Source organism: Oratosquilla oratoria, chromosome 39, assembly GCF_046742065.1.
Source record: "Oratosquilla oratoria isolate Oo_2021 chromosome 39, ASM4674206v1, whole genome shotgun sequence".
Taxonomy (NCBI): Eukaryota; Metazoa; Arthropoda; class Malacostraca; order Stomatopoda; family Squillidae; genus Oratosquilla; species Oratosquilla oratoria.
In genome coordinates this window covers 32816652-32829149 of record NC_134815.1, presented here as the reverse complement: position 1 = coordinate 32829149, position 12498 = coordinate 32816652, and the positions used below count along the sequence as shown (strand labels likewise).

The 12498-nt window shown below is 37.6% G+C and overlaps 1 protein-coding gene across 2 annotated transcripts; it reads left to right on the top strand.

The window, feature by feature from the left end:
- Nucleotides 1-252: 252 nt before the first annotated feature.
- Nucleotides 253-10267, top strand: spt4 (Transcription elongation factor subunit spt4). 2 transcript variants are annotated; one of them, XM_076176675.1, is made up of 6 exons: nt 253-503; nt 2890-3016; nt 3610-3716; nt 4657-4712; nt 7875-7989; nt 10176-10267. In XM_076176675.1, exons 3-6 carry the CDS (start codon nt 3619-3621, stop codon nt 10195-10197), a joined length of 291 nt encoding a protein of 96 aa, XP_076032790.1. In that variant the 5' UTR covers nt 253-503; nt 2890-3016; nt 3610-3618; the 3' UTR covers nt 10198-10267. The 2 variants fall into 2 exon arrangements, with proteins under 2 accessions (XP_076032790.1, XP_076032789.1); XM_076176674.1 differs by lacking the exon at nt 2890-3016 and having other exon boundaries at nt 261-503.
- The last annotated feature ends 2231 nt before the right edge of the window (nt 10268-12498 follow it).

The window sequence follows — 12498 nt, the reverse complement described above, 5'->3', positions numbered from 1 at the left end:
GGTAACATCATAAACAAATTAAAGGCAAAATTTGATAAGTGGAGGTAAGGAGACGGGACACGATGTCTAGTTCCAACCCCGTATGATACAACTCGGTAAATACATGCATAAATGTATATGAAATTATATTAATGTTCCTAAATGTGTACAAAAATAAATTACGTATACATTTATTAAATTTGAATTAAGAATGAGTCACTGAAGAATCAATAGATCACAATAATACTTTACTAGTTGGTACTATATCTACGAGAGGGTAAGTTTAAGATGAACAACAAATAAACATACTGAGTCTGAGACTAAGAGGCAGCAGGTAAAAAGAAGGTCCTGGAAGCCAGTCATTGGGTAATTTAGTTATTTTTTCAGCCCTGGGACTCTCTCCTTGAACCAAAAACACACCAAATACCAAGAAACATAATTCAAAGGTTTAAGGAACAAGAATGGAGAACATTCCCAAAGATCTAAGGAATCTCAGAGCATGTCTTGTTTGCTCCCAAATTAAGGTAATTGTCAGATGGTTTTATGTTGAATTTTCATGCATGCAGAGAATAGAAAATTAGATTTATAGTAATTTCCTGTAAATTTTATATATTTGTATTGTGAAGCCTAGATTTACTCTATCAAAGTTCAAGCAGAATTATCATTATGGGTAAATCTTTAGAAGTGCACACCTATGTTAGCTAGGTCAACATGAAAATGGAATTCATGATATTTGAGCTGAAGTAGTTCTCATGGGATGCAAAAAGTCGCTATGAGTATAATGCAATTTGAATTATCCATCTAGCTGTCCTTGTTCTCGAGATATTGCATTTTGAATGGAATTAAATCGGGCCTATTTTCTCCCCGGAAATCGGGCCGAAACGTGCGGTCTGACGAATCGCCGATCGAACGTAAACAATGACGGTTTTTGCTGACAGGCACAATTTTATATAAAAATTTAGCATATGGTTGCATTATTTGACATATTTTCTTTAAGATGTGTGATTTCCATGTAACTTGATCATAGAATTACGTTTTTATCCTCTGCAAAATTACCCACCACAGCTACGAATACCTTCAAATTACATGAAAATCACACATTTTAAAGAAAATAGTTTGAATAATTCAACTATATGCAAGCTATTACACTAATAACACAATAGTAACAAACTTAATAGTGTAGTTTGATCCATACCACCAGTGATCATAGATAGCGGGCAGGACGAATCGTAGCTGTGGTCCGTAATATTACGGAGGATAAAAACGTAACTTCTCTTTGATCAAATTACATGAAAATCACACATTTTAAAGAAAATAGTTCAAATAATTCAACTATAAGTCTATTACGCTAATAATATAATAGTAAGAAACTTAATAGAGTGAAGTTTGATAAGATGGCGGGATGGATGTTGATGTTGTTATCCGATAATCCGACCCGATAGAAAAAAAAACTAATTAATACCTGCGATTTCTCAGCTCTACCGTAACACGCTGCCTTTATTTTGGTATTAGAATAATCCGCGATACTAGTAGTTTTTCTTTATTATGGTCAGTTGCCACAACCGTAAATATGTTAGCTCATCTTTTACGTTGAAACATATGCCAATTTTCGATTTACTGCTGAATGCAGGCCGCCATGTTTATCTTATGTTTTTATTGACCGACATGTAACTGATGATGTGAATGTTTGAAATTTACTACGATCGTAGTAAATACACTCACACAACATTTTTATTAATTAACTTTCCCGCGGTATATAAATTTGGCCGTTTGAATGGCGTGCGCATAAAATGACGCGCTATTGTGCTCGTCATCGACGATGGCGCCTCTGGTGGTGTTTGACCTACCTACCTATGTGATGCATCATATAGCAATAGAAAATTAAAGACAATTTGTAGTTTCACCCAACCAACGATTTTCTTTTGTGGCTTACGTGTTTCTGGGCTATATGGTGTGTATTGATTGATGGTGTACATCATTTCCATCGCAGATGCATAGTTTTCAAGTAATGAATATTTAAACTTATGCCTACATCTCCCCAATAATCTTGTGGGACCTGTGGGAAATCGGGATTTTTGGGTGGGGAACATTAAATTGGGTGTTAAATCTTTAGTTTCGACCGTGGGAGGAATATAGCAATAGAAAATTAAATATTAATTTTGTAAATTAAAATGTATCAACATAATATGCAATTTTGTGTGCGGAAATGAAAAACAAAAAAGGTGCTAAAACAGATTTTTTTAGTAACGAAGTTGTGTACGACGAATGGTACGCCATGTTTGTTATGGTAGATGCCGATGCCGAAGAAATGAAAGGATGATAAATTCATCTAAGGTGAACTAAACTAACCTAACCTAACCCAACCTAACTTAACCTAACCTGTGTTTAATAAATCATTACCTGCAAATTAGATGTCATCCAGCTTGTCCTTGTTGTCGTTGGCATGAGAGACATTGGCGGGCTTTTCAACCACTCTCTCAGCTTGCGGAGTATACAAATTAATATTTAATTTTCTATTGCTATATTCCTCCCATGGTCGAAACTAAAGATTTACAGGTTAGGTTAGGTTAGTTTACCTTAGATGAATTTATCATCCTTTCATTTCTTCGATGTCGGCATCTACCATAACAAACATGGTGTCCCGATCTTATGCTACCAACTTCGTTCAATAGCATATTTAGTTTGTAGCAAGGTATTTTTATTTTTCATTTCCGCACACAAAATTGCATATTGCGTTGATACATTTTAATTTACAAAATTAATATTTAATTTTCTATTGCTATATTCCTCACATGGTCAAAACTAAAGATTTACCAATTGGGTAATGCGCATTGCAAAATAGGTCTAAAATAAACAAAAACACATAAAAAATATATGAAAATACAGAAATTACCCCTTTGATGGCGGCAGTGACGGCGGCTGACGTGAGCGTAGCCATGTTATTGTTGAGCAGCGTTACCAACGATTCGCAAAATTTCTTGCTCTATCCACTACATTTAGCGAAGCCCATCACAACCCACAACCTCTTCCTCATTAGGTAATGCTAATGCTATTATTGTGGTTTTTAATTTACGGCTAATATGGTTACCATTTAGTTTATTAGCTATTAGTTATAATAGATAAACACACATTTATACTAATAGTTATACTTTAAAGAGAGCTCAAGTTACGTTACTAAGAGTGCCTTGGTGGGGATTGGAGGGGTTTGGGGGCAGAGCCCCCAGCTAGGTTTGGTTTGGTTTGGTTTGATTAGGTTAGGTTTGGTTTGGTTAGGGTAGGTTAGGTTTGGTTAGGTTGAGGTTAGGTTTGGTTATGTTAGGTTAAGTTGAGGTTAGGTTAGGTTGAGGTTAGGTTAGTTGTACACAAAATCGCAACTCTCGGTCCTCTCGAAGCTTCATGAATTTATTTCCTAATTTAGGGTTAGCACTCTTGTGCGGGTGGAGTGGGCTTCACTAAATGTAGCGGATAAAGTGAGAAATTTTGTGAATCGTTGGTAACACTGCTCAACAATAACATGGCTACACTCGCGCCAGCCACTGTTAGGTTGTGGGTTTTTAGTCAACAAAGCTTAGGTAACAGTTATTTTCCATCATCCTGTAATTATGTAATTCTCTTCTCTGTAACTTGCAGACCTTTGAAATGTTTGAGATGGATGGATGTGAAAACTGTGACAAGTTCCTTCACATGAAGCACAATCGTGATAATGTGTATGATTGTACTTCAGCAAATTTTGATGGGTAAGTCTTAATTTTTTTTATTCATTATCTATAGATATTATTATGTTAATATATATGCACTGCACAGCAGTGTGGCCCATCTTGGTGGAGTAGCTTTAGGCATAACTAGCTGACAAAGCATAACTAGCTCTTCACGGGATTAATGATGGATAAGTGCTTGTGGTGGTACTACAAGACGGACAGTAGAACTACCCATTTTCAAAACCTGTCAGTTCTTTCACCTTCATCAGAAGGTGCAGCCTTGATGGGCTGGTATGCAGTCCCTGGATTGGTACCAAGATTTCTTTCTGTCAATTTACCTTTACTGGTAAAAGGCTACCAATCTGTATAGAAACATTTTGAATGCCTTGATTTACTTGAATAATGAATTATCAAATACATGTAATTAATCTGTGCATATTTCACCAATCACGCCCATTGCATTTATGTCTGTTATGTCTGGTGTGTAAAAACCTCAAGGTAAACTTTGCAGCCTATTTTCTTGATTTTTTTTCCTAAAATAATGTTATTAAAAGTACTACTACTTTGACAATTTTTGGTCTATTTACATGTTGTTTTTTTTTTGAGAGCGGATACTGTTCTACATTCTGATGTGTTGAATATTGGAATTTCTAGAAGGATTTATGTTATAAAGTTGAAAAAAAGCTTAAGTCCAAATAGTTTGGGACTAGTAGTGGTTTGAATATTGATTATTTTTGCACAATGAAATAAGGACAGTATCTATGGACAGGCTTCAATGAAATATAGCCAAAATATAGAATCTTCTTTTATTCAAAGTTTATTTTCTCTGACTGTGGGTTCCTTGTGTTATTTACAAAAGTGCTACTACATTTCTGTTTAGACCTATTTACATATGTATAAAGGTAAATTTTATATTGTTGAAATATGAATGATTTTTAACATATAATTGCTTATTCTAATTATGTAATTTTTTGTACAGAATGATTGCCATGATGAGCCCCCTTGACAGTTGGGTTGCAAAATGGCAGAGAATTGGTAAGTTGACCAAGGAATGGTGGTTTTGTTGCAAAGTATGAATATTTCTAATAATGGCTTTAGTTGCTATACATTCTTCAGTGGAACAATGCTCAAAATATATTATCTTTATTTTTCATTGATGGCTTTGGCTACAGCAATATGCCATTAGGCACCTTACTCATTATTATGGTTGTATACTGGGTTTTGAAGAGTGATAGTAGTATATATCTTTTAATGATTTTTTGTGTTATGTATTTTTGCTTTCGTTATAATGTTTAAGACGAGGGGTAGTTAAATAGGTTGTTTTGTGTGGTTTCCCTCAGCTGGCCATTTTAGGGGGGAGGACCCAGAGGTCTATACATATCTATATACATACCAAGTTTTGATTGAGCAGTTTTATTCAGTTGAGAGGAGGAACAGGAGACTCAACTTCATCATTACTTATTCTGCTCCACATCTGAATAGAATCATGTTGCATTATAAAAAAAGAAAATACTTGGGAAGTATGTGACAATATTGGAAGGATTCAGTGATGCATGAAATTGCTATTGATTTTTCATAAATACTGGAAATTATGTTGTTATGGATTTTTTCAGTTGTAAGTTTTATGTATAAAAGACATTAGTTATCTGTTGTCATTTGAACTTCATTTTTGGACAAAATGTTTCTTCAGTTACTTATCAGTTTCAGATTGTTCAGTCAATCAGTCCATTGTCCCAGGTACCAGTGGCTGGAGGTGGAAGTCATTGAGCTGTTCGGAATAATGGGCTAGAGGATGATATTCTCTCTCTCTCTCTCTCTCTCTCTCTCTCCAATCTCTCCGATCTCTCTCTCCGATCTCTCTCTCCGATCTCTCTCTCCGATCTCTCTCTCCGATCTCTCTCTCCGATCTCTCTCTCCTCTCTCTTTCTCCCCTCTCTCCGATCTCTCTCTCTCTCTCTCTCTCTCTCTCTCTCTCTCTCTCTCTCTCTCTCTCTCTCTCCGATCTCTCTCTCTCTCTCCGATCTCTCTCTCTCTCTCTCCGATCTCTCTCTCTCTCTCCGATCTCTCTCTCCGATCTCTCTCTCCGATCTCTCATGCTCTCTCTCGATTTCTTGCTCTCTCTCTCTCTTGTGCCTTTAATCTATTGTCCACATGAAGGCACTCTCACAAACAAAACATGCAACACAGACATGCACAGTAATACCAAAAGATGGCTTGCCAATTATTTGGTATGTAGAAGTGACTATGTGGCTTATAATAGGCAATCATTGTACACCAAAAACTTTAAGAACAGAGTACCACAGGGCTCAGTTCAATGCCCACACTTTAATCTATACATGCACTATATGTCCACATATGACACCTCAGAAATACAAATCTTTTCTTACACAGACAACATAACAGTTACATGTACACAGCATAATGCAGACAATGCTGCAAAAATACTACAACCATACCTGGACACACTTGACACCTGGTTCACTACAAATAGACTCAAAATAGCCCCAACCAAATCTACAGCCACACTTCTCACCAATTGGACAGTGGAACATTGTTTAAAGGATTTGAAGAATACAGTTTTCCATATAGATGCATAAATATGTGGAATAGCATAGAAGGTGATATAGCCCAAGCTAGCTCAAACAATACATGAGTTCATATTTGAAAATGATAATTGGAAATCAAGGATATAAATTAAGTGGAAACTATACTTGAGTTTCATCTGAAACTCAAGTATAGTTTCCAGATGAGAGGGAGGGTGGGAGGGGTGTGGAGTGTATTTAGGGATGAAATGGGTGGGAGTGTTTTTATGCCTTTTCCTTTTTGGCTACCTCCCTTGAAAGGGGGAAAAAGCCTTGGTATATGTATGTATGTATACTTGAGTTTAAGGCTAGGTATGATAAAAAATTAAAGAATAGGAGATGGCACCCAGTGAGTATTGCTCCTTTCCTGTATACTGCAGTTAAGTAAATATACCACGCCCCTATATCAGCAGCACTCATACCACACACTCATATATCCAAGATTCTTTATATGACATACGATACATCCATGTCTTTCAAACAACATGTCACAAACATAAAGATTAGATGCACACTTAGACTTAATGTGCTCTGATTAACTGCAGGAACAACATTTAGATATAACAAAGAAACTATTACTACAGTATATAAACAGTGCATATGCTCAGTGATGAATTATGTGAGTCCTGCATTGGCCCCTAAACTCAGTAACACACACCACAACACCCTACATACCATACAAAACAAAGCCCTAAAGACAATTACAGGCTGTACAAATACAACATTTACAGACCATTCACACCATGAAAAGAAAGTCCACAAAGTCAAGGATGACCTTGACATGAGAAGCACAGAAGTACATCCCACAGCCTCCACTACACTACATAGGACACCCACACACATCAAGAAACATCAAAGCAACACCTAAGTACCTTTATCACACACACATATTCTCTTCTCTTTCTCCACAACCACCAGACACCAACCTCTAGAAGCATGTTCATGATTATATTGCTTACTGCACCATCACCAAGCTGAAAGATAATACATTGCTGCATGCCAGACCCCCTGATATCCATCCCTCTGAATCCTCTCTCCCATGAAAGGACAGCGTTCACCTAGCGAGACTGCAGTGTAGCCACCATCTAGACCTTCTAAGCTACCAGAAGAGGCTGGATGATTGCATTGCAAATAACTGTCCACGATGCAACACTTCACCTCATACTATACAGCACATTATGGAAGACTGCATTGTACACAATCATGCACACCAAGAACACAATATATACTCTAGAAGGGACTTGTGGGAAAACCCTGTTGCAGCTGTGGCATTTCTCAGTAAGGCAGGCCTGCTCAACCAGATAGTTACAAGAAGAAGAAGAACAACAACTACTTTTGGAGTTGTATCTCCAAGGGTCAGGCACCCAGTGTCTGGACCAGTCTCAAAATTAACTTATTTCTTCTTTTTCTATAAGAAAAAAGACCTAACAACAGGGAACTGCTGCACCTGTCTTCCCTCTACAAGCTGTTGATATAGAAACTAACCAACTTTTGATAGAACACAAACAACAGTCCAATGTATTTTCCTGGAGAGAAGGAAAACTAGAATTATAGGTTTCTACTTAGTGTAACTGTCTGTAATAATTATTGTTTAATGTGATATGATGTGTTCCAGGGCACTGTGTACGTGGAATGTATGCATTCTCAGTGTCTGGCCGTCTGACACCTGCTGTTATTAGGGAGATGAAGGCTCAAAATGTGAAATACAGGTCTCGAGATCTGTCTACCAAGTAAGTTGATGAAATTGATTAATGCCATATGTGCACTTTTTCATTTGTCAGATGTACATTTGTAATGCTGCTGCTCTTATTATTTCAATATGTATAAGATGTGAGTGTCGTGTATGTGGTTTTGAGTGAATGGATAAGTCTGGTCTTTTATACTTCTCCCAGAAGTGTGATCAGTAAGTGCGAGTGGGTATACGAGGGTGCCGGTGTCAATGTCTTGATTATATTTATTTTACAGCTGCTAAGTGACCTCCGAATTCTGTGAACTGATTTGATAATGTTTTCTGTGGGAAGAGGGTGGAGGGGAGTGGAGTGTATTAGAGATGGAATGGGTGGGAGTGGTTTTTATGCCTTTGTTTTTTGGCTACCTCCCTTATAAGGGGGGAAAAAGGCTTTGGTATATGTATGTATTATTACTCGGAGTGAAAGAGAACAAGTAATAAAGCAGTGACTTTATATTTTATAATGCGAGTAGGCAACCAATGCTGCGCCTGAGAATTTGACTCATATTGAAGAGGTTCACTTATGAAATTATATTTTTAGTTGGGAAATAAATGCTGTTTACCCTGCTTGGTTAATCCACTTGTGCTGCAAATAGGAGTGTCATTTTAGTTCCTGATTATTTGCACTTGGGATGCAATTAAAGAAATATGTATTTCATTCAGAACAAACTGGCATTTTGGTAAACATAAAAGTAACATTGATACGCATATACAGATTGAAGAAATTGATTGAAACTATTCATTGCCTGAAACGTATTCTTGAACACGATGTCATTGGATGTCTTGTGTGGGGCTGGTGGAAAATTGTTGTAGATATTTGAGTAATATACTGCAGGAAAAGGTGGAGTGAAGGTGGAGGTAGAATGTAGATTGAGAGAAGCGAGTAAATGCCTTGGTGGTTTAAAGAGTGTAATGAGAAATAGACATTTGGGAATGGATGCGAAGAGGAGACTGTATGAAGGAGTGATTGTGCCAACAGCATTGTATGGGGCAGAAACGTGGAACATAAGAGAAGAAGAGAGAAGGAGTTTGAATGTGTTTGAGATGAGGTGTCTGAGAAGTATGGTGGGGGTTACTAGGCTAGATAGAGTGAGAAATGAGGAGGTGAGGAGGAGAACAGGGGTGAAAAAGGATTTGGGAGATAGGGTTGATGAAAGAATATTAGGATGGTTTGGACACATGGAAAGAATGAGTGAAGAAAGACTAGTAAAAGAGGTGTGGAAGGCAGATGTGAAGGGAGTGAACATGAGGGGACGTCCTAGGATGAGGTGGATGGATGGGGTGAAGGGGGCTTTGGGGAAGAGGGGAATGTCTGTTGAGGAAGGAAGGGAGAGGACGGAAGACAGAGGTGAGTGGAGAATGGTTGTATATGGATGATGTTGTGACTGCATGAGGAGGAATGGGCGGGGGGGGGGGGGGGTGGGGTAGTATGTGTGAGTAAATTTTGACGCAGCCCGAAGGGATTTCTCCCCGTCCTCTCCTTATATGCAAAGGGGGACGGAGAGGGGGGGTCGCCGATTAAATGAAGCGGCCTTGCTGTGGATGTACTGTGTCTTGCGACACTGCTTCTGACCCAGGGCGGTGGGCAGGGTGCAGGGATGACCCGTCATCCAGGAGGTGCTCAGATGAGAGGAAGGGTGGGAGGGGTGTGGAGTGTATTTAGGGATGAAATGGGTGGGAGTGTTTTTATGCCTTTCCCTTTTTGGCTACCTCCCTTGGAAGGGGGAAAAAGCCTTGGTATATGTATGTATGTATGTATGTAGTTTTTTGTTGCTTTTAGTTGGTTGGGCTTGTATGATGTAAAAAATAGGTGAGTAGGGTTGAGGGCTCTAGCATAGAACTGTGATTTGTTTGTGTACGATGCAAGACTTTCTGGTGGCTTGTTTTGGTTATTTAAGCTCTTTTTTTTCCAGATATGAATTTGTTTCTTTTTTTTTTTTTTTAATTATTGGAATATTGTAGTGCAGCAATGAGTGGTTGAAAGTGTTAAGGCTTTTATTACTTGTGGACCAAGTGATTGGTTTCGTTAACCAGAACAAAAATCTAAATAAAATAGCACTACAGAAGTGGTTGTGTATGTTAATTGTTTAAGAATTTCAATTCTTTTATAATACAAGTAAGATGTTTAGATAAACTTGTGCTTTAAAGTTGCCATTTCAGTAAAACAACAAAAATCTTCTTTTTCAGCGTACGGCATGTCCCCAGTTGAAGATTTAGAGAACTGGCTGGCTCATATGATATTAGGGGATGTAGAACTGTCATTAAAAGGAGAGCTATCACATTTTCATGTTTTTTTTTTTATAATTCCTATTGAACTGAAGTTGTGGCAACATAGTGAATCAATGTCGATTTTTTCATTATATAGTGAGTTTGGATATTCTAACATTTTCACAGGCTGAGGTATTTTTGTGAATTATAATTTAATATATAATCAGCTGTTACATATTTTGGCATGGACACTGCAAGGATATAAGTAGAAAATATATTTGTGCATCTATGGCTTAATTGGGTAGTACTTCAATTTCATAAAATGTAGGCAGGTAGTTTTTACTTGAAAATGGTTGTTCTTAAACAGGTAGTGTTCATTGTCATAGGTTTCTGGCAATAGATAATTTCTGATGTACTGGATTGGAAATGGATGGTTGATTTTATTTAGAATATCTGTTATTGATTTCAGTGCTCTCATTTGGACATACTTTAGAATTTTTTAATTTATCTGATGAAATCTTGAAACTGAGAGCTTCTCACCATAGATGAAATTCTGAATTAAAATGTTAAAGTTGGACTGTTTAAATAAAGGTTGCCTTTGAATTATATTGACTTTGTTAATTGATGTTTACAATATTCAATCAAACAATCTGCTGTCTGTGGTCTCTCGCAGAAGACCCACGGCTCCCAGGAAACCGGCAACAGTGTCCAGTTGGGGCAAAGTCACTTAGAGAAGAGGTGTGTTGTTTGGGCATTGTTAGTATGGGGCAAAGTAGTATGAGGTGTTCTGTGTCGTCTATGTGGTGGTTGCATCTGTTGCAGTTTGAATGTTGCCAGGCCTTTTCTTTGTTGGTACTGTCTAGAGCGGTGGTTCTTAACCTTTTTTGGCAGCGACCCAAAATTTTGCACAAATCAAGCATCGCGACCCAAGCCTACATAGATATACATTGAAATTTTAAAACACTTCAAATAAATTTTCTGCTTTGGAGTTCTTATTTAATCATGGTCTGTTTAGAATCCTAAGACTAGGCATCATGTATTTTAATTATTACAGTATATAATTATAATATATTTGTAGTGGGAAAATAATTATTTTCTGCAAACCCTTAGCGACCCAATAAAATGGCTTGGCGACCCAGGGGTTAAGAACCACTGGTCTAGAGAGTGGTACCCTGAGATGCTTTTTGTGTTATCCTCGGCAATTTGCAATTATTATTCCGAACTATGTGTTCTTGTCATTATTTGCACTTCATGTACATAGATTCATTGCCAAATAAAAGTCTATCTATCTATCTCTAACAGATCCGTGAGTAAAAATCAATTGAAAAGTTTGATGAAGCCTTTGAAGGCAATTGTGAACATTATTTTTGTTTTTCGCTAAACACCCTTCCATGCTTTGTAACAACCGTTTAACTTTATTCTCATCAGTCCATTTACCTTTGTTATCTACACAATAATGAAATTGGACGATGCTGCCATTAGGAGGTAGGCTGTTTTTCTGACATTTGCTAGTTTTCTTTTGATGTTCTTTAAAGAGAACGTATTTTTTACGGGTGACTATTCTATTTTGACCCCCACGTTATTTGGTGCTCGAGGTAGGCGAAACTCAAGGATTACTTTTTCTAGGTAACCGCGTTAAAAGCAGTGGCAGCGTCCTGGGTTCGAATCCCGCCCAGACTGAAATAATTTCAATATCGTTGCGCTGTAGGTCGTTACTCCAACTCTCATAGGCGGGGAGTTGGGGTGTGTGTGTGCATGTAAGGCCACAGCATTAACCATAGATCGGTCATATCATATATGAGCTCTGAGTTCGCATTCGGGAGGGAAATGGCTGTAGATAACGAGTTCAACACGTGATCCAAGACCATGGTGAATCGCACACACACACATAGAAGTAATTTAAGGAAGATAACGTGCCTAAACGATGTGAAGAAATAGAGATTTCCGTACAGATGTAAAGATAGATGGAATGGCTTAGAGAGTGATATAGCCCAATCCCAAACAATATACGAGTTCAAATCTAAATATGATAATTGGAAATCAGGGGTATATGTTAAGTCGGAACTGTATATGAATTTGAGTCTAGGTATGTTAGATAATTAGAGAATAGGAGACTGGACCGAACGATCGTTGCTCCTTCCCTGTATACTACAATTAGGTAAACACACAATAAAGTGACCCTACAGTTTGTTGTTTACTATTTCTTCGTCGGCACTCGGGCATCTTACGTCGACATACGTTAAGAAAGTAGCCAAAGGACATCCAATCCTCTGTCAAATTCTTATTGACTTTAGTTATTCAA